Source organism: Scardinius erythrophthalmus (genome assembly GCF_964197995.2).
Source record: "Scardinius erythrophthalmus genome assembly, chromosome: 20".
In the NCBI taxonomy this organism is placed as follows: Eukaryota; Metazoa; Chordata; class Actinopteri; order Cypriniformes; family Leuciscidae; genus Scardinius; species Scardinius erythrophthalmus.
The window spans coordinates 8,057,989-8,079,628 of record NC_138240.1 but is presented as its reverse complement, the minus strand read 5'-3'; the positions used below and the strand labels follow the sequence as shown (position 1 = coordinate 8,079,628).

At 35.1% G+C, this 21,640-nt stretch overlaps 4 protein-coding genes across 8 annotated transcripts in view; 3 read left to right on the top strand and 1 right to left on the bottom strand.

The window, feature by feature from the left end:
* def6a (DEF6 guanine nucleotide exchange factor a) overlaps positions 1 to 1,552 on the top strand; it is a 12,710-nt gene extending 11,158 nt beyond the window's left edge. For 4 of the 5 annotated variants that reach the window (XM_081349096.1, XM_081349099.1, XM_081349097.1 and 1 more), the window contains 2 exons: positions 709 to 799; positions 920 to 1,552. In XM_081349096.1, coding sequence (XP_081205222.1) covers positions 709 to 799; positions 920 to 1,104 — 276 coding nt within the window. In that variant the 3' untranslated portion in view covers positions 1,105 to 1,552. Of the gene's footprint in view, positions 1 to 708; positions 800 to 919 lie in introns of those variants that run through there. The other variant, XR_014028950.1, reaches the window with a different exon arrangement.
* Positions 1,549 to 5,389, top strand: ndufb11 (NADH:ubiquinone oxidoreductase subunit B11). The gene is made up of 3 exons (XM_081349105.1): positions 1,549 to 2,423; positions 2,839 to 2,972; positions 4,728 to 5,389. The coding sequence occupies exons 1-3, from the start codon at positions 2,232 to 2,234 to the stop codon at positions 4,855 to 4,857; spliced, it is 456 nt and encodes a 151-aa protein (XP_081205231.1). The 5' UTR covers positions 1,549 to 2,231; the 3' UTR covers positions 4,858 to 5,389.
* Positions 5,390 to 5,604: 215 nt separating this feature from the next.
* rhoaa (ras homolog gene family, member Aa) lies at positions 5,605 to 10,542 on the top strand. The gene is made up of 5 exons (XM_081349395.1): positions 5,605 to 5,745; positions 7,514 to 7,669; positions 8,463 to 8,583; positions 8,707 to 8,837; positions 9,009 to 10,542. The coding sequence occupies exons 2-5, from the start codon at positions 7,514 to 7,516 to the stop codon at positions 9,180 to 9,182; spliced, it is 582 nt and encodes a 193-aa protein (XP_081205521.1). The 5' UTR covers positions 5,605 to 5,745; the 3' UTR covers positions 9,183 to 10,542.
* A 185-nt stretch (positions 10,543 to 10,727) lies between these two features.
* Positions 10,728 to 15,937, bottom strand: tpk2 (thiamin pyrophosphokinase 2). Its single transcript, XM_081349393.1, has 8 exons — positions 15,697 to 15,937; positions 15,132 to 15,370; positions 14,181 to 14,244; positions 13,961 to 14,091; positions 11,992 to 12,110; positions 11,418 to 11,550; positions 11,047 to 11,143; positions 10,728 to 10,961 (listed from the first exon to the last, which is right to left on the bottom strand). The coding sequence occupies exons 1-8, from the start codon at positions 15,758 to 15,760 to the stop codon at positions 10,915 to 10,917; spliced, it is 894 nt and encodes a 297-aa protein (XP_081205519.1). The 5' UTR covers positions 15,761 to 15,937; the 3' UTR covers positions 10,728 to 10,914.
* Between the last annotated feature and the right edge of the window lie 5,703 nt (positions 15,938 to 21,640).

The window sequence follows — 21,640 nt, the reverse complement described above, 5'->3', positions numbered from 1 at the left end:
TTTTCAATAACTTCCTATTAGTTAACATTATAAGCAGTACATTTATTACAGTACCAATTAATTTTAGTTAAATTAAAATGAAAATGTTAGTTCATGTTAGCTCAGGACCATTAAATATTAATTTATAGGGACAACATTTGATTTTATTGATGTATTAGTGAGTTGCAATTAACATGAATTGAGTTTAATAAATGAATTAGAAGTACTTTTCATTGTTAGTGCATGTACTAATGTAGTTAACTAATGTTAACAAATGAAACCTTTTTGTAAAGTGTTACATTATCAGTCAATTGATGTGCTAATGCTGATATTAGCTGTTTATGTAAATGTGATTGTTGTGGAAATCGTCAAATCAACTTAACTAGCAGATTGATTGATTGATTTGATTGATTGATTGATTGATTGATTGATTGATTGATTTATTGATTGATTGATTTGATTGATTGATTGATTTGATTGATTGATTGATTGATTGATTGATTGATTGATTGATTGATTGATTGGATTGATTTGATTTGATTGATTGATTGATTGATTGATTTGATTGATTTATTTGATTGATTGATTGATTGATTGATTGATTGATTGATTGATTGATTGATTGATTGATTGATTGATTGATTGATTGATTGATTGATTGATTGATTGATTGATTGGTTGGTTGATTGGTTGGTTGGTTGGTTGATCTGTATCTTTGTATCCTGGCAGGCTGCTCAAAGAAAGCTTCGTCAGGCCAGCACCAATGTTAAACATTGGAACGTTCAGATGAACAGATTAATGCATCCTATTGGACCAGGAGGTATGTATATTAACTAATTTAGCCATATTTCAAGACACAAAACACATTTGTTTATGCTGCTTTCACAATCAATAAACTCCCTCTAACTTCCCTGTATTTTCTTGCCTTGTTTTCATGTAGAAAAAAGGGCCTCAGGAGGTGGGTCTTTTTCCAGCTTTCGCATCCCTTCACAGAAGGATCCAGGTCTACGTCTGAAGCAGAAACCGGATGACCAGGATGAGGAAAGCAAAGAAAACATGGAAAGCAGAGGAGGGTGTGAATCCGACAAGCGTTTGTCTACAAATGGAGACATGGACATACCTTAACACTGAGAAAAAAAAAATATATTTTTTCTTCTGAGGCTGTTAAGACTGATTTGAGTGAAAGGAGCCAAGAGCTCGTGCCGTTAAAACCGCCATGCTTTTTAATATTGTCATGATATGTTAATAGCTTGTTAAACAGTAATGTTTTGTACACTTACCATGTCACATGTTCTTAAAGTATTGTACTGTAGTTGTTAATTATCTAATTGAGCTTTATGTAGACTAAGACGTACACTGAATAAATATGCATTTTTCAAGATGCTTTATTGTGGTGAATTAAAAAAAAAGGAACTGGTGGAGTAATCATTAGCTTAAAAATCTGTTTATTTTAAATGAGACAAAAAGATTTGCAAATGCTCATGCATGTAAATGGGATTTCTTGTGAGGGAGGAACAAGTTGAAGAGCTGAAGCGTCTGTGGTTTTGAGGACTTCCTGCTTCTGCAGTCAGATAACAAAACCATGAAGACAACTGCATGGCACACACACATGTTCCTTACAGATAGATGTAGCTTAAAAAAGTAGGTTTTTGCTATTCTAAGGTATTGACCAAGTGTGCTTACACACACACACACACAGGAAATTTGGATTTGTAACGTAAACTAACATCTGGTACTCAAAGAATATTAATCTAAAAAACAAAACAGAAAAACAATAGGGTCCTCTCACCATCGGTGCTCGGGCCCTGAAGGCTTATGTGTAGAGAGTTATGGGTCAGTACATAAAATATAAGATATAAATGTCAAATCTGATATAAAAAACAGTGAGCTTAATATTGCACGCATGGGTTTGTAATGGTGTGAATAAAAAATAAATACTGCACAGACATTTTATAATGCATGAAGTGGAGATACTGCTGGATCGTTTTTAAAATTTAAAGTATAAAGCGTTGCCAATAATAGCCAATCAATCAGATGTTATTTTTCAAAGCTGATTTTACCGATGGTATCAGAACCAGTTTAGACTGGTGAAACAGAGACACCTGCTGTTTATCAATGGTTCTTGTGTTATGATACACCCGGGACACTAGATGGCGGTCAGAACCCCAGCAAACCACATTTTAACCCGGAAAAAATAACCTGGAACAGAAGCTGTCTCGAAAGAGCTTCTAAGTGCAGAGAAAGCGGTGGAAATGGCTTCACGCCTGAGCCGAATCTGGCCCACCCTGTCCCGGGTTCGTTTGAGCTCGGCGCTCGGGAGCCGCTGTGTGTCACAGACGCCGAAGTCCAGCGCGTCCGGCGCGGCGGTTACATCTGATCTGCAGTCCTTATCTCCGGCGGCTCAGGACAGTCATGGACACGCAGAGGTCAGCCCGTTTGACAAGGTAAGACGAACACAAACACATGTGTATGATGCATGGGAGCTTGAGTAATGTTAAGCGGCTCACTAAAGTCTTAGGCTAAACTGTCTGAAGTTTGACCTAACGTTACCTGTTCATGTTTAGTGCTACACTGTGCACTGCATGATCTCAAGTCCAGTTTCTCTATTGTGTCTATTGTTATGTGCTTTGTATTATGTTTGTACAATTTTTTTGGTGCAATCATTATTCTATTCTATTCTATTCTGTCCTATTCTTTTCTATTCTGTTAAGCTGTCATAGTCTTCCTGCTGTGATTGCAATGTCATATTGCAAATCCTAATTTTACTATAAAAGCTTTGTGTTGATAAACAATTGTTAACTTGTTTATGTCCATAAATGCAGGTTTATAAATTGTAAATGTTTATCTGTGTCTTTTCAGAATCCAGATTTCCATGGCTTCCATCATTCTGACTCATTTGTGGATGAATGGAACATGAGATTGGCCTTTTTCTTTGGCATTTCTGTGGCCATTGTAGTTGGAGGCACTTTCATCCACTATTTACCAGATCACGGGTAAGTGCATGAATAAACTGACTAAATTTTGCACAGAATCCAGTGATTGACCAATCAGGATCCAACATCCATAACATACAGTGCATCTCTATTGTAGATGTTTAGTAAAAACGTTTGAGCCAGAGACTATCTAATCTGTTTGAAGAGGAGCGTGATAATATTCTTGATGACTTTGTGTTGTATTAGTTTAAAAGATTTCAGACAACTAGACATAAGATGAAGCCCCCCCCCCCCCAAAAAAAAAGTTAATGTTAAAGAAAAAAGAAAAAGTTAAAGAAAATGTGCTCCTTATATGTCATTGCAATTGTACTCTATTTCTATTTTGACCTTCCTCAATTGGCAGTAGCGGCCTTTGCTATGTTTCACTTGAAATAGGCCTCGCAGAAGAAGGGGGCTCCGCTTGCTGTCGAAAAAGAGCCCCTTCCCCTGCCATCACGCAGCGCGCACACACACCAGGGGTGAAAATTAACTGGGGCTTGGGGCAAAAACTCCACTAAAATTAATAAAAATGCTTCCAAAAACCAAGATATGGTGCAAAAATAAGTCTATGTATAAGGTCTTGTTTGTAATATTTATAACCAATATCACAAGAGCAAACGTGCCGTTTTCCATAATATCAGCACGTTTGGAAATGTGATTTTGATTTTTTACAATAATTCAATGAACAATAACTTAATAGTCTATTAGGTGACTTACAGTACTGTGCAAAAGTCTTAGGCATGTTAATACCAATAACCAATAGAAATTGGTTTCTTCAAGCATCTCGGAGATGTTCCCGCAGTTCTTCTGGATTTAGTCTGTCTCAGTTTTTTCTGTTTCTTCATGTAATCACGGACGGACTCGATGATGGTGAGATCAGATCCTGGCTGTTGTCAGACTCCTTGTGCATACAGAAATCTCACTGGATTATTACAATGAATGGCAAAAAGAATGTTTGGAAATGTAAACTGATATTTCCTACTGACACACTACAGCAAAAGATATAAATAACTGACTTAAAACCATTTTTTGGGGGATTAACATGCCTAAAGGCCCGTTCACACCAAGCACGAAACTATAAAGATAACGATAAAGATAACTATATATGCGTCCACACCAACGACCGATAACGGTCTTTTTATTCTAAGCACGCGCGCGCCCGGATGATCCAGATCCATTTTAAATGCGCGAGACCTTTAAATTAGAATGGATTCTGATTGGCTGTCAGTGTTTTATCGTTCGACAGCTGGGAAAAAAAATCGTTCTGAAAGTGATCCCAACGATATCGTTCCTCATATCTTTATCGTTATAGTTGTGGTGTGAACTCTGTTATTCTTTAATATGGAGAACGATTTTTAGAATTATATCTTTATCGTTATCTTTATAGTTATCGTCCTTGGTGTGAACGGGCCTTAAGACTTTTGCACAGTACTGTATATTTTGCCAATGAATTTTGTCTCTGAGCAACAGAGTTTCAGTTTCATTACTGAATGAATCTGCGTTTTTGAACAAATCAATTTAATGAATGACTAAATGACTCACTCAGTCACTTCTGCTTTGTTCCTGAATGAATCAGCCATTTTGAAGGAATCGATGGGGGCTCTGACTCTGAATTGCAAAGGCTCTGTTAATTTGCTGATAATTGGGTTCACCTCCAAGAGTGTATTTTTTTTTTCCCCAATGTTTTATTTCTTCTGAAGCAATAATGGTTTTCCATTTCTTTTAATCATAATAAACATGATCTGTCTCTCTCTGTCTTCTGTTTTTCTGCTCCAGCATGAGGCAGTGGGCTCGTCGGGAAGCCGAAAGGTTGATCAAACAGCGGGAAGCTGAAGGTCTTCCCCTCATGACTGAAAACTATTACGATCCAAGCACGATTGTTCTCCCATCGTCTGGAGAGGACTAGACAACATTTTGTCAATAATTATCCTGTTAATTTGTGTTGATTGTACATTTGACTCTCCTCAACTATATTATAATAAAAATGTAAAAAAAAGTTATAATACAGTAGTATGTGATATTTTCAAATTGTGGTGAGTTGGTATATCTAATACTTGAAAATGAATTATACTGTAGAATTAACAGTTTGTTTGCAAACATATGGGTGTATTAATAAAGTTGAGTGTTAATGTATGTTGTTTTATGTAATGATTATTGTTTTATAGATTGCACTATGAACAGTGTGTAAGGTGAAGTATTAGAGAGAGCCAACGTATTTATATGATGTACAAAACAACTGAAAGTAGGTGTTTTGTGGTGCAGTTTTATACATATAAATTCCGAAAACATAAGAAACCAGGATGTGGATAAGTCAGGAAGATGAATAGTAATTTTAGTTTCTTTCCAACTGTTATTTATTTAGTAATGTATTCATCTGTAGCTTTATTTCTATTTTCTGTTTTCGTAAGAAATTAGTATGGTGAATGATGATGTTTTTTAAAAAAAGTAAATAATAATAATAAAAAAAGCTTTTAAATTAACGAATCAAACAAATAAAATGGGAAAACGGCGACGAGGAAAGTCAATTTAACGGTAACCTCATCAGTAGTATCCTCAAAAATTACACTGTTTCCAGAATATATAATATTTTTATTATTGGTTAAATAACGTTTTAGAGAAGAACTAAAAAGTCGAAAGATATGTTGCTGTTCTTCTGCTTTTGGACGTCTCTGCCTCTTGATTGGTAGAAACGATCGTGAATGGGCGTGTCTTAGCGGCGTGGCACTGTCTGCGGGGCGGGGCCTTGGGGTCGTACAGGAAAAGAAAGAAAGCGAGGACATCTGTAACGAAAACGGTAAATACGCATACAAAAACACCTCTGGTACTTACAATCGATATGTTCATTAATTTCCCATACGTTCTAGGGCCAATACTGCCGAGTAGCCTTTTTTAAAACCACTCCATTGAGTAAAATTATGCCTTTTATATGCGGCTAGCTCAGTGCTAATAGGCTAAGTGTGATGATGACGGAAACGGACGAACAACAAGATGCCGAACATGAGTTTATAATCGTATTAAAGTCCGATTATCAAGACCGTAAGACGTCTGGAAAGGCTAATACAAGTGTTGATTTGTGGATCCAGTCGAATCCAAGCCAAATTGTGCTAATGCTACACTTATTAGGGCGTGAGATGAGGCGTCCCAGTTAGCACAGGGAGTAAACCGGGGACTGATCCATTTGGCTCAGACATGCGGCTGTTATAATTATCACCATCTTTAGTTTATTCTCCAACATAACAGCCAGCACTTTAATCGTCTGTTTTATCCCGCATTAAGGCTCCAGTCTCGTTGAATCAGTGCTTGACTCAATGTTAATCTACAAAAGGTTACTTGAGTGACTATAGGTTGACCTGACTACAGTCAGCTGTTTTAATGGTAGATCTAATACGATGTGTGTCACAGATTTTGGCTTGTATTGTACACTTGTATTGATCAGTGAATTGAGTAGGGTGCGGTGTGTGTGTGTGTGTGTGTGTGAGAAGAGATTGATGCTGCAGTGCTATAATAACATAAGAACCCAGTGTGCAGATTGATGAGTGTACTGAAATATGAATATAGGCGTACCTAATGAGCCCATGTACTATATAAGCTCACGTTGATTTATTTTGAAATATAAAACAGGCAAAGCATGAGATAAATTATTTGTTTATTTTACTCAAAGAAATCTATTTTTCTTAATAAATACATGCAATCTGATATTATTACAGGGCTCAACACTAAGGATTTTTCTACAGGCCTGATCAGGCCAGTGGTTCAAATTTTTACTTGCACAGCCAAAATAAAATACAAATATTTTTTGTAACTTTATATTCTAATAAATTATTTTTTAGATACCAATGAAATTTCACAATTCTCATATCTACATAAAAGATATAGATTAATTCAAATTAAACACAAACGTGTTTAATAATACATATTTCTTACTCAAAGCACTTAAAGAAGCTGTTTTCTTAGTATCCAGTAATGAAACTGGTTGATGAATGAATGCAATCTGAATATTTGAAAACATGGATTTCACAAGAATATGGAGTTGCCAATAGAACAACAAAATGTAATAAAAATATTTGTAACCACATTAAGTAAATATTTAATAGGCTTCTTTATAAAAGATGCTCATGCTCTGTAATTATAATTTATAAATATAACTTTTTTTGTCAAGTTGGTGTATAGGAATAGAAATAGAAAGCCCACTTAGACATTAATTTAATTAATTGAGCTTACATCACATGCTTTTAATTTATGAACTTGTCTTTACCCACTTTTCATTTTCATTTTGGGGACAAAATTATAGCAACTTAGCAAGTGATGATAGGTTATTGTTGAATGGATGCTCAGGAATGTCAAATTCCAGAACTGTAATCCATTGTTCATTTCTATCATGATTAAATATGTTGGTTAGGCTAATACATGTTTTAATAACATGTGAAGTATATACATAAATCATAGTGGGCTTATTTGTAACACAGGTGGCTTTAAATGGTACCATGTTCATTTTAAGCCCACTTTAAAATTTCCACTTGCCTCCTGTAATTATTGGCTGATCTTTCCATTTTGTGTGACAGATGGCTGCAATTCGCAAGAAGCTTGTAATTGTTGGAGATGGAGCATGTGGAAAGACGTGTTTACTCATTGTATTCAGTAAAGACCAGTTTCCTGAGGTCTACGTACCCACAGTGTTCGAGAACTATGTTGCTGATATTGAGGTGGATGGCAAGCAGGTGAGATTGTCTTCTAACATCAAACTATTACAGAACATGTGTTTCTTCTAGAGCAGTTTGAACTTGTATGCAGTTTATTTGAAACCAATGGAGTTTATTCTGAGTCCACAATGAGTAATTGTCTTATGCTGTTGTTGGAAGACAAACTTAAATTATAATATACATACATTTATATAACATTAGAGAAATATAGTTCAAATATACAATAAATAACACGCAATACCGTTAAAAAGCTTGGGGTTAGTAAGATTTCCAATGCTCTTATGCTCACCAAGGCTGCATTTATCATTAAAAACAGTAATATTGTGAAATATTATTACAATTCAAAATAACAGTTTTCTATTTTAATATATTTTAAAATTGAGTGATTTATTCCTGTGATGCAAAGCTGAATTTTCAGCATCATTACTCCAGTCTTCAGTGTCACATGACCCTTCAGAAATCATTCTAATATGCTGATTTGATGCTCAAGAAACATTTCTTACTATTAGCAATGTTGAAAACAACTTAATATTTCTGTGGAAACTGAGGATCCAGGATTATTTGATGAAAAGGAACAGTATCTATTTGAAATAGAAATCTTATGTGACATTATAAATGTCTTTACTGTCATTTTTGATCAATTTAATGCATCCTTGCTAAATAAAAGTATTAATTTCTTTAGAAAAATCTTATTGACCCCAAACCTTTGAATGGTAGTGTAATTTAATTCTAAATAAAAACGGAATAATTCTTGAACTTTTTACACAAATTGTAATGCTGATAATATAATTTGTAATCATTTTGTTGTCAGGTGGAACTGGCTCTATGGGATACAGCTGGACAAGAGGACTATGACAGGCTGCGGCCCCTGTCCTACCCAGACACTGATGTCATCCTCATGTGCTTTTCCATAGACAGCCCTGACAGTTTGGGTGAGAGAATCCGTCTCTACCAGCCTTTAATATGAATTATAATCAATACTTTGAGACTATATGGATTTACTAAGACCAAATTGCTGTGGTCACTGTATTGAAAACCTTGTTCTGTTCACACAGAGAATATCCCAGAAAAATGGACGCCAGAGGTAAAACATTTCTGTCCAAATGTTCCAATAATTCTGGTGGGTAATAAAAAAGATTTACGGAATGATGATCACACTCGACGGGAGCTGCTGAAGATGAAACAGGTGTGTGAGCACGTTCTACTCTAAACTTATACTGATTTTTAGTTGGAAATAACATAAAAGTTAGGTGACACAAAAATAATGGAACTAATGGTTGTGTTTCAATGTTATTATATTGTATTTAGAGATAATGAAGTATACTAATGCCCTTTCAATGCTTTCTTCCTTGAACAGGAACCAGTTAAACCAGAAGAAGGGCGAGACATGGCTAATCGCATCAATGCCTTCGGCTACCTCGAGTGTTCAGCTAAAACTAAGGATGGCGTGAGGGAAGTGTTCGAAATGGCCACAAGAGCGGCGCTCCAAGCCAAAAAACGTGGCAAAAAGAATGCCTGCGCTTTGCTATAGAGAACGAGAGACGAAAAGAAAGAACGAGGGAGGGAAAGGGGTAACCAAACTAGGCCAAGGAAAATGAAAGAGCTATAAACGTTCGCAAATAGAGGGAAGAAACACCCCTAGTGTTAATTATGTACTCGGGGGGGTCCGGGAGGGTCATTTTCAATCCAGGCCAAAGGAAACTACAGAAGATAGTAGGGACAACTGCACCGGCAAAAAAAGGGACTTAAACATTTTTATGGCCATCGGTCCTTTTTCAAATCAAGATTAGATGACCTTTAAGCCTTCAGACTGATCACAAGCATAGGGTAAATAACGATTGACGTGGTTTCACAGTGGCTCACAATCACCGATTGCTTTAGGGGTGGGATTACTAGTGATGTATTCTTTGGCCCATAGCACATCTTCTGATTTGAAGATCAGCACTGTAAGCAAGAACAGAAACAAACAACTTGGTCTAAAAAGATTCCTTTTTTGGCACTAAGTGCATTATTCAGGGTGTAAAAGGCATTAGTTAGTACTCTACATCATGTGTGCTACATGTCAAGCAGGGAGTTGTTTTTTTGGATCAAGATATTGGCCACATAACGTAATACTCCCATGATGCCCTTTGTAAACCTCCCAGGAACCCAGTGCCGTCTTATGTAAATCATTCATGCCTGTCCTACGTACTATTTTCTTTTTAATGATCTTTTTTTTCCTACATTAACATGCTAATATCGTTGGTTAACACAACTGGTTCCTCTGTGCCCTCCTGTCCTGTCGCAAAATTGACGGTTTAGTCACTGGTTTAAAATAGCTGAAAGTAGTGGTAGTCTTACAATTCTTTATTCCAATAAGATTTAAATATATCTTGTACTTTTTTGCCATTTGCCTATAAAAGTCGAAGTAAGATGCGTTAAGCAATGATCATACTAATTCACCTTTTTTTGTGAGTATTTTCTGTGCTTGCTCATGTATTATAGTTAAAAAAGAAGAAGAAACTTTGGGTTTATCAGCCCTTGTGGAGCTCAAAGCAGAACTGCAGCTCTGTATGTTGACTGTCAAGACACTGTTCGATTTTGGCAATATTTTATAATAGGTGACAGTAACTTCATTTTTCCCCATATTCCTCTTTGCCTGCGTGACAGGCTTTTATTTGGTGTGCAGAAATAAAAGTAATATTTATCTCACTGTGTAAATGAGAAACTCCCTCCATTTCACTCCCATTTGTTTTCTTTTTCTCCTGTACTGTATGTTTTCATATTTTTTTTTGTGAAATTCTACTGGCTTATACTATATCTTTTTTGCGTATTTTACAAATTCTAGTATCTTAGAATTGAAACGTTTTAAAAGAAATAAAGAAGGAAAAATGTAGCGAAATGTGATTTTGAAAGAGCTGTTTAATGCCATATTATTAAATGCAAGTAATTCCAGAAGAGATTCTGCATTTCATTCTAAGAAAAAAAGAGCCTTCGATGCATCAATTATCTTTTGTATACCAGTGCATCTTTGGATTTCCACAGACTCGTTTGAAATGTATTGGAAAAAATAAATTCTTATAGGGTAATTTTTCTTGGGTCTTTATTTTGTCTGTTCTCCAGTTGATGTTTTGCGTAAAATACCTCATGTCTTCACTAGCTAGATGTGGTCTTCAGTAAACGAGTACACATGCTGACAATGTTAGGAGTTAAAAGCAGAGGTAGATAAAATAAATAATCCCAATCTTTTGCAAGTTGACCAGTTGCACATCACCAGTCAGTCTTTATAGTGATCTGTGCAATCCAGCCACAAATTCGTGATAATAGGGCTCTGAAATGAGAGGAAACGCAAGTTATAGTTTTTCTCATCATAAATGGCATGCTATCAAATTCTACCTGGTGATCTGACACCAAACCTGAGTCTGGCTCAATGATGGCGTGTCTGATGAGGAAGTCCAGAACCACCATGGCACAGTTTGGCTTAAACTCCTCACTGACTAGGAGATCTTTCACCTGAGAACAACATATCAGACAGGGGAGAATGGGGGGTAAGATGTGCCACCCTGTATAATCTAGGAAACTCCACACATTTTGTCATTATATAGAAACATCCCTTCAAATACAGCGATAAAACAGAGTATTTTCTATGCTGAAATATTTTTTTTGCATGCAATTTACTACCTGTAAAATGACATCTACCTATGTCAAAGCAAACCTCTATGTCAGCTACTCTTATATTAAATACATCACATAGCATTTAAGCCTAAAATCAATGGGATGCCTTTACCTTCTCGATTGGATAGTAGTAAAATGCTTGCACTTCTCCGTCTCCAATATGAGGCTGAAAATTGAGAGGCAGCTCTAAATCAAAGACAAACTGACACTCAGGAAATATTCCTTCGTCATCTTCGTAGGTGTAGCTACAGAGACAGAGGGAAGCATGAATTGAAGATTCAAGATTGCAGAACGTCTTTCAATTTAGCTAAACATAGTAAACGGTTTCCAGGCAGAAATCATGCCTGCGACAACAGGCGTTCATGCCTTTGATCACAGTGACATCTTCCAGACTTGAATTCTGGTCATCTTCCCTTGGGCGCTTGCAATATTTCTCTGGAAGCCTGCCAGTTGGAGGCTATTTCTGGCTATTTAAGCAGTCTCTTTTGCAAGAGAGTTGAGAGAGTTTATATCTACCCTGGTATCTGGGAAAGGTTTTGAATAGGAAAAAACAGTAACATGCATCTTTAATCTTAAAAAAGTCATCAGTTACCAATAGCTTTTTTGCTTCATAAAAGGTTCTAAATTATTTTCAAAGACCCAAGTGTAGTCGGATAGAAAAAAAAGAAAAAGAAAGGATTATGCACCTCACAGTTCCCACGGGACGCGCTTGCTCTGCCAGGCCTGGAGGGATGCAGGCCTCCTCTCCACACTCTTTTACCAGTGTATGCCTTACACTACAGCCTGCTGCCAGTCCTCCAGCCGCCTGAATGATAAACCAAATCCTTTATAAATCAACCCAATTAAATCAAAATTGGAGATTTGTGGTCAAACTTCGAGGTCATCTATAGTAGTAATTTATATAGCATATAATTACAATTTTGCAGTCTTTGTTTAAATATTAAAAACTTTATACACTAACGTTCAAAAGTTTGGGGTCGGTAAGATTTATTGTTTATTAAAAGTCTCTTATGATCACCAAAACTGCATTTGATTAAAAAAAATGACAGTAAAAACTGTAATATTGTGAAATAATATTACAATTTAACCCTCTGGTACAGTACTGTTCAAAAATGACCGAATTCTTTTTTTTATTTCAATGAAATGGTTGTACTAAATAGGTCACCAGCTGGAGTGCCCTTGAGAGCCACCAGAGGGCACTCCACATCAGATTATTGTCATTCCCTCACAAATTACATTTCCCATAACTCACTGCCCGGACTTTTCATCCATTATCAGATTCACCTGTATCTCATTATCTTCTTAAGGTCACCCCATATAAGCCTGGTTCACCCTATCACTGTGAAGTTTTGTATGTTGTTGCGCTGCATTTCTGAGCATTCTCCCTGGATTCATTGTCTCTTGGTTCTTGGATTTTTGCCTGTTTCTTGGATTCCCTTTTTGCCTCTGACCCCAGCCTGTTTGTTTGTTTGGACTGCCTTCCTGTGCTTGACTCTTTGCCTGTGTTTGATTACGATTGTGGATTACTCTAATAAACTGCATTTGGATCCTCAACCTTGTCTCGGAGCAGTTCGTAACAATATATTAGCTTGATAATGTTTTTTATTTAATATTTTTTGGTACTAAATTGTATTTAAGCAGTAGTTATAATACATTTATTCACGTTTTGAGCATGGACCTGAAATTTCTTGTTCCAAATTAAAACTGTCATAAATCATGAATGCGTTGGAGCACATACTTAAGTTTGGTCTATTTCTAAAGACGACCCTTGGCAGATTATTGCTGAAGTGAAACAAGTTTTAAAAAGTGAACTTGAACTTGAAATTAATTTTTTTCAAATACCATTTTCAATTTTATATTAAATAATTATTTTCCAAAATCAAAACCATAAAACGTAAACAAGTTGTGTTCCAAATTTGAGGTTGATATCTCAAAAAAAGTAGCTTTCAGTAAGATTTTGTTTGGCCGCAGGTAGAAAACGTTTCCAATAGATGAAATTCGCCTCCCATTCATTTCCAATGCGGTAATTTTTGACTGCAAACAATACAAGTGTGTGAATATCTTTTTCAGAACCTTTTAACCATCCATGATTTTTTTTATGTTCACAAAGCAAGTGTCAAAACCTTTACCAAGTTTTGTACCATTCTGAAAAATGAAGAAAAAAAACATTACATTTTTTATGTACAAAATTACCGAACAGCACCAGAGGGTTAAAATAATGGTTTTATATATATTTGATATATATTATATATATTTTTGTGCTTTTCAGCGTTATTACTCCAGTCTTCAGTGTCACATGATGCTTCAGAATTCCAATATGCTGATTTGGTGCTGAAGAAATATTTCTAATTATTATCAATGTTGAAAACTGTTTCAGTATTCTTTGATAAACAATTCAGAACAGCATTTATTTAAAACAAAAAAACTTTGTAACATTATAAGTAAAGTAATACAGTCACTTATGATCAGTTTAATACATCCTTGCTGAATAAAACTATTCATTTCTTCTTTAAAAAAAATAAAAAATATTACTGACCCCAAAAGTTTAAACAGAAGTGTATGTTTGAGAGGTCAAACTTCTTGCTCAACCAATGTTGTTAGTTTGGTGTAGCACTACTTGTAATGAACTGATTAATTAGTGTATTAATAAATCACCATGTTGTCCAGTCGTCCTGGATACGTCTGTTTGGTCAGAGATCGTCGTGCCAGCCACATATTAAGATTGCCACTTGAATCCCGAGTGTAGCCATTGACATGGACACCGTACCGTTTCACTCCAAACAGACCTGTGTTTGACCATTATTTATAAACAGCTATAAGTGTCACTTGGTCTGTGACAAAATAGAAGCATGAAATGAATATTTTATTAACATACTTGTAGCTGCTCTCTCCATATACATCAGCGGAGGATCGCAATACCTGGGCATCACAGCGTATTGCTGAAAAGAAATGCACTCTGATAAATATAAAAGAATCAGTGTCTGACATTATTAAACAAGGAAAAGAAATGCTACTAGTGAATTATTCTGGAGCTTTTTATTTAAAGTGCCCCATTATGCTTTTTCAGATATTAACTGTCATGCAGTGTGTAATATAGTTGTTTGTGAATGTAAAAGGTCTGCAAAGTTTCAAAGATCGAAGTGCACGATAAATAGTTATTGTCTCCCAAAAGAAAGATCTGATTCTGAACTGAAAATCGAAAACGTGTCTGCAGTAATTAGTCTTACTTCCTTCTTGAACCTGCGTAGGTTTGTAACAAATTTGCTAAATAATTGCCTATGGTGTTCATTGGCTGCTCGAGACAAACAAAGTCTACTTTGACCCACACTCAAACACTGTAGTTGTAGCTGAGGCCTGGAAGAGTTTGGTAACCCCAGGCTGGGCCTGTAATTCAGATATGATAATGGGCATTTCGTTTCTGACACAAGATCTAAGTGGTAGACCAATCACAACAAACAGGGCCATCTGACCAATCAGAGCAGAGTTGGCTCTCGGAAAAGGAGGGGTTTAGAGAGACAGAATCCTTCATCAAACCATTTCAGACACTGTGAGAAAAGAGGTGATGCTGCTATGTACATAATGAGAAAATAACGTTTTTTGACCTAGGATCCATGTAAACATATTGTAGGAGACCTTTAAAATAGCATAATAGGGACACTTTAACATCTTTTTTTTTCATGTAAATTGATGTCATGATGTGTTTTGTTATATGATAGTGGAAGCCCTTGAAACTCAAGTATTGCTCATTATTTCTGACACTGGAACAAATTGAAACAAATGCTTAAATAGTAAGGGTGAAGATGGGTAACTATCAGATATGTCTCACCTCATCTCTCCAGCCTATTAGACAGGTGAATGATGCCTCTCTCCTCAGCTCCTGCAAGACCTCATCCACAGCCACTGATCTGCTCTCAAAAGTGTCAACACTGGAGCAGAAGGTTATAGAGCTCCCATAAGGTTTGAAGACAGAAGGAAAACGACCAAGAGTTGATGCTACTTTTGGGGAAATCCATCCAACCTGTTCTCCAGCCACCTCAAAACGTAGACAGCTCTCTAAACTAGAACCTGGAATAAAATAATGCACTGATGTCAAGTAAATAAATGCATGTAATAAATGTACAAAAAACAGTAATAACACAGTAATACATTATTTTCCTTGCACCTTGAATACAGGCAAGTATACAGAACTTTAAAAAAGTGTTGATATATATCTAAAAAATTACAAATATAATTATGTTTTACTAATTGCTCATCATCTTTGTCAGTATAAATTGATTTTTCGAAGTATTTTACAGATAAAAACAAAACAAAACAAGACCAACCCATACATGACTTGTCCATTCACACTGGATCACATGCAAATGTATTGTTCTGTCAATTTATTTCCCCACCTGGTAAATGAAAGTTATTCATTCGACGCAGGAGTTGTAGCATTTTCTCCGACCACGAAGTCATTTGTCGATTTCACACGTATAACAGTTAATTATCCGTTCAGAAACCGTGATTTATGATATTGGGGGATTTGTGCTTGTCGTTGACATGCTGTCACACACCCACGGGCTTCATGCTCGCCTCCATTGTTGCATTTCCTGTTGATGTGAGCCCTGATTGGGTGGCAGGTACCATTGATCTGCGCGCTGATTGGTTGAAGCTCTATGACGAGCGTTGCTCATAGGTGTTCCTCCACTAGAGGGCGAAGGTAGATAAAAACAAAGGCCACTTGTAATGTTACTGGACTAAATTACTTTGTAACGAAGGATGAAGCTGACCAGACATAAAGAAGTCATGTTAGTTCTCCATATACAGTGCTAAACGGTTTATTGTCCACATGTTATTATGTGGAAATTGCACCTACTGTGAATTGGGTCATTAGAAAGTTTATGAGTTCACATCACATCATGTAATCTTTAAGTGAAATACTTTGTGCTTGCTGTCCATCATGAAGTGTTTGATACAATAGACGTAAATAGATACAGATGAAGATGAGGTGAAAGTGTAACAGCAATGAGGTAAGCATCGATTTACATACACTTCTGTTGTGATTGGCAGTATTATGAACATGCTCATTCGTGCTCAACTCTATTTAAAATTAAAATGTGACAATTGATAACCGCAATTTGAGTAAAATAACCTTATGAATGACAAAATATATCATGACCCATTACATTTTCACTCATCTTTGGGTCTTCACGTTGATTGCACTAGGCTCCCTCAACAAAACAGTGAAATGTTAACCATAATTTCCAACAAAATAGCTACTATACATACGAAAGTAATTTATTGTTACTACCAGTGCCAGAAATTAGGTTTATTATTTTTATTATTAATAATAATTTAATATTAAAGGTTAATATTTGCCCCCTGGAATGAATTTAAAAATAACACTTTCTAGACTTGATAATCATATACAATCAACAATTGAATGTTAGATAACAATTGATTTAACTGATTTATACACATTGTAAGTATAATAGGGGGATTTGTATAACTTTCAGTGGCATTTTTCCCTTAAGCTGTGTATCATCTCCATACTAAGGCAAAGATGCATTAGAGACAGTGGACTCGACATACAGTCATGCTTTTGTTCGACTGACTGTGTTCAACTTTAACCAAACACTGACAAAGAGATCCAATACAGAGACAGATAAGGAGAGAGAGGGACAACAAAAATATTGGTTGCATTACACTTGCTGTAATCTGCACCACAATCTTGGGGTCGAGTCTCCATCTGAGCACTAAAAATATACACGCAGTAATCACTGTTGTTAGAGAGGACGGAGATGTATCTAGTTGTAGGCGTTTTTTTAATGAGTCAAGAAAAAAGCAAACTGTTCCAAAACACACAGCTAGAGAAGAGATAAACAGAAGAGATACATTTCTTTATGTGTTGCTATCTATCTATCTATCTATCTATCTATCTATCTATCTATCTATCTATCTATCTATCTATCTATCTATCTATCTATCTATCTATTTTTCTATCTATCTGTCTATCTATCTATCTATCTATCATTCTATTTTTCTATCTATCTATCTATCTATCTATCTATCTATCTATCTATCTATCTATCTATCTATCTATCTATCTATCTATCTATCTATCTATCATTCTGTTTTTCTATCTATCTATCTATCTATCTATCTATCTATCTATCTATCTATCTATCTATCTATCTATCTATCTATCTATCTATCTATCTATCTATCTATCTATCTATCTATCTATCATTCTGTTTTTCTATCTATCTATCTATCTATCTATCTATCTATCTATCTATCTATCTATCTATCTATCTATCTATCTATCTATCTATCTATCTATCTATCTATCTATCTGTTTTTCTATCTATCTATCTATCTATCTATCTATCTATCTATCTATCTATCTATCTATCTATCTATCTATCTATCTATCTATTTTTCTATCTATCTGTCTATCTATCTATCTATCTATCATTCTATTTTTCTATCTATCTATCTATCTATCTATCTATCTATCTATCTATCTATCTATCTATCTATCTATCTATCTATCTATCTATCTATCATTCTGTTTTTCTATCTATCTATCTATCTATCTATCTATCTATCTATCTATCTATCTATCTATCTATCTATCTATCTATCTATCTATCTATCTGTTTTTCTATCTATCTATCTATCTATCTATCTATCTATCTATCTATCTATCTATCTATCTATCTATCTATCTATCTATCTATCTATCTATCTATCTATCTATCATTCTGTTTTTCTATCTATCTATCTATCTATCTATCTATCTATCTATCTATCTATCTATCTATCTATCTATCTATCTATCTATCTATCTATCTATCTATCTATCTATCTATCTATCTATCTATCTATCTATCTATCTATCTATCTATCTGTTTTTCTATCTATCTATCTATCTATCTATCTATCTATCTATCTATCTATCTATCTATCTATCTATCTATCTATCTATCTATCTATCATTCTGTTTTTCTATCTATCTATCTATCTATCTATCTATCTATCTATCTATCTATCTATCTATCTATCTATCTATCTATCTATCTATCTATCTATCTATCTATCTATCTATCTATCTGTTTTTCTATCTATCTATCTATCTATCTATCTATCTATCTATCTATCTATCTATCTATCTATCTATATCTATCTATCTATCTATCTATCTATCTATCTATCTATCTATCTATCTATCTATCATTCTGTTTTTCTATCTATCTATCTATCTATCTATCTATCTATCTATCTATCTATCTATCTATCTATCTATCTATCTATCTGTTTTTCTATCTATCTATCTATCTATCTATCTATCTATCTATCTATCTATCTATATCTATCTATCTATCTATCTATCTATCTATCTATCTATCTATCATTCTGTTTTTCTATCTATCTATCTATCTATCTATCTATCTATCTATCTATCTATCTATCTATCTATCTATCTATCTATCTATCTATCTATCTATCTGTTTTTCTATCTATCTATCTATCTATCTATCTATCTATCTATCTATCTATCTATCTATCTATCTATCTATCTATCTATCTATCTATCTATCTATCTGTTTTTCTATCTATCTATCTATCTATCTATCTATCTATCTATCTATCTATCTATCTATCTATCTATCTATCTATCTATCTATCTATATCTATCTATCTATCTATCTATCTATCTATCTATCTATCTATCTATCATTCTGTTTTTCTATCTATCTATCTATCTATCTATCTATCTATCTATCTATCTATCTATCTATCTATCTATCTATCTATCTATCTATCTATCTATCTATCTATCTATCTATCTATCTGTTTTTCTATCTATCTATCTATCTATCTATCTATCTATCTATCTATCTATCTATCTATCTATCTATCTATCTATCTATCTATCTATCTATCTATCTATCTATCTATCTATCTATCTATCTATCTATCTAAATGTTTTTCATTGTCTACTACAGTATGAGTTCTCTAAACAGTCTGGGCAGTATTTATCATGTTCTCGACAGGCTTGGCTCCAGCCAAGTGTGTGGACGGATGGGGAATTCTAGGAAAAAGTAAACACTGATTCTCAAGTTGTCATGAAGAATATGAACACATTAGACTGTTTGCTGTCTGAGGTCGGCTTAGTTCAATTGTATATCAAACCATATTTTTGGAATTGTCTTCATATAGTCTCATTCCAGAAATGGACCACAGCTGAAGGATGGTGCTAAAACGATTTCTGCGTTATTTGTTTGATACATTTATATCTGGTATAACCTGTTTTTGGTCAGACTCTGAGCAGATGTACGAGGTAAACCCGGGGACAGGAAGATGTGGGTGGTGTGTTTACCTGTTTAAAATGATTGTTTGTCTTCACAAACATTCAGAGTTTTTATTTTTGAATGAAAGACAGGAAGCTCAGGGCATGTCTAATGGGGGAGTATTACATCCAATTGCCTAATACTTTTCAGTGTGGGAGGCAAAAATAAAGAAAGGCTATAACAAACTGGGGTGTAGGAGATGCAAACAGAATTAAGTAGAACTAATTGACTTATTTGTCCCAGCCTGCTCTAAACACATTTTATATAATCACAACAGGCTTACACTTGTGTGCTAATGCTGTGTTAGCTAACACATATTACGGTCCAGATTCTGAAAAGCCTTTATTCTGACAAAAGAGGTTTAAATGCTTTAGGCTATTCCAGTCTTCCTGTACACATGGTAATTAACATGTAGTCTTTTCCTGCTGTTTTCTTCTTGAAATAATGCGCTCCTTTTGTTTTGTTGTTTATGTTTATTTTACGATAAAAGTTACGTTTAACGTCTGCCTCCTTCTTCCCTGAGCTTTAACTGTGTTACAGTTACATTTGATAACTTAAATTCAAATAATTTTATTTCATTCTAATGAAATAGCCACAAGCGCTGAATCAATTTTCATACATGTCACTTTATTTGATTAATTAAAATTGTGGGGTAACGCAGCGCTGTTTTACATAGTCAAAGCAATCATACTAAAATATGTTTGAGTGTGTTGAAAGTTGTTATAACGTTACTCTGTGCGTTCGCTCGGTGGCTGCTATGAGACACTTCTTGCACACTATTGTAAGCTAGATCAATATAAGAATATCATATTAATAAAAGCTAGATGACTTGTAAATGGCATGCAATATTTAAAAATATATTCTCTGGTGGAGAAAACAAATAAAGCTCTTTCTGATTTTGCTATGTTTGTCACATGGTTTCTACAGAAGTAAAAACCGAAAATCGAGGGTAACGCGGATATGACATCATTGACATGCGACGCAATGACACGGGCCGTTACACTGGTCAAAATTGCTGATGTCTCTGGATTTAAACATTGTTGGAAACATTTGGGATAATGTAGGAACACAAGTTGACAAAATATATAACATTGTGGTAGTGTTTTTTGGATATTTTAATCCAAAATGCTTACATACTGTGCCTTTATTTTTGTTAACAAATGTACTTTTTTTCTAGCTGGATTTTGCCCATATGCTGGGGTTCAGAATATGTAGACTTGAGGGTTGACCATTGTGACTCTGGCCAGTAAGCAACCACCTAGCAACGGCGAAACATTGTATTAAGTTAATCTTAGTTTCTGATTTGAATAATAAAACCAGGCAGAAAGAAATTGGAATGTTATTGAATGAAGTGGTTGTCATAGCAACAATGCTTGTATGCAGTGAGTCGGCCACACTGAACAGAAAAAGGCCGCGTGGTCAAGCAAGGTTGCAAAAGGCAATGGAACTTGAAGAATGTCTCAGGAGTGTGGTGCCGTTGGCCCTTCGACAAACAAAGCTAGCTTTCATATCAACGGCTCCCTATGGTCCAATGTTTTCTCTGCTCTTCCATCAAACTTGCACTTGCAGTGAAGCACAAAACAAATGTGCATATTAAGAGAGACTTAAATGAATGTTTTATTCATCAACACAAATCTGAAATCCCACACACTGAAAGTGCATCCATTGACGTCAGAACATTAAATCGTGTCAAAGATAAGATTTTTTTTTTCCGCTCAAGGACGCTCTAATAGTTTGTTTGGCTCTGGGGACCGATGGGCGTTTGTTGAGAGGGAAAGGAGAGGCGGTTGGTGGGTCTTCAGGGCAAATGAAAGAGGTGCTTTGTTGAAACTGTTTTCTTTTTCTTTTTTCCCTCTCACTCCCCTGCTTCCGTTCCATTCCTTCCTCCTCACTCTCTGCTCTCACCTTTGCATTTCTTTTTTTTTTTCTCAGAGGGATGGGTTAAACATGATTTCCAGAGGCAGAGAATATAACTGGCCTTTCAGAAGGTGCAGCCCTC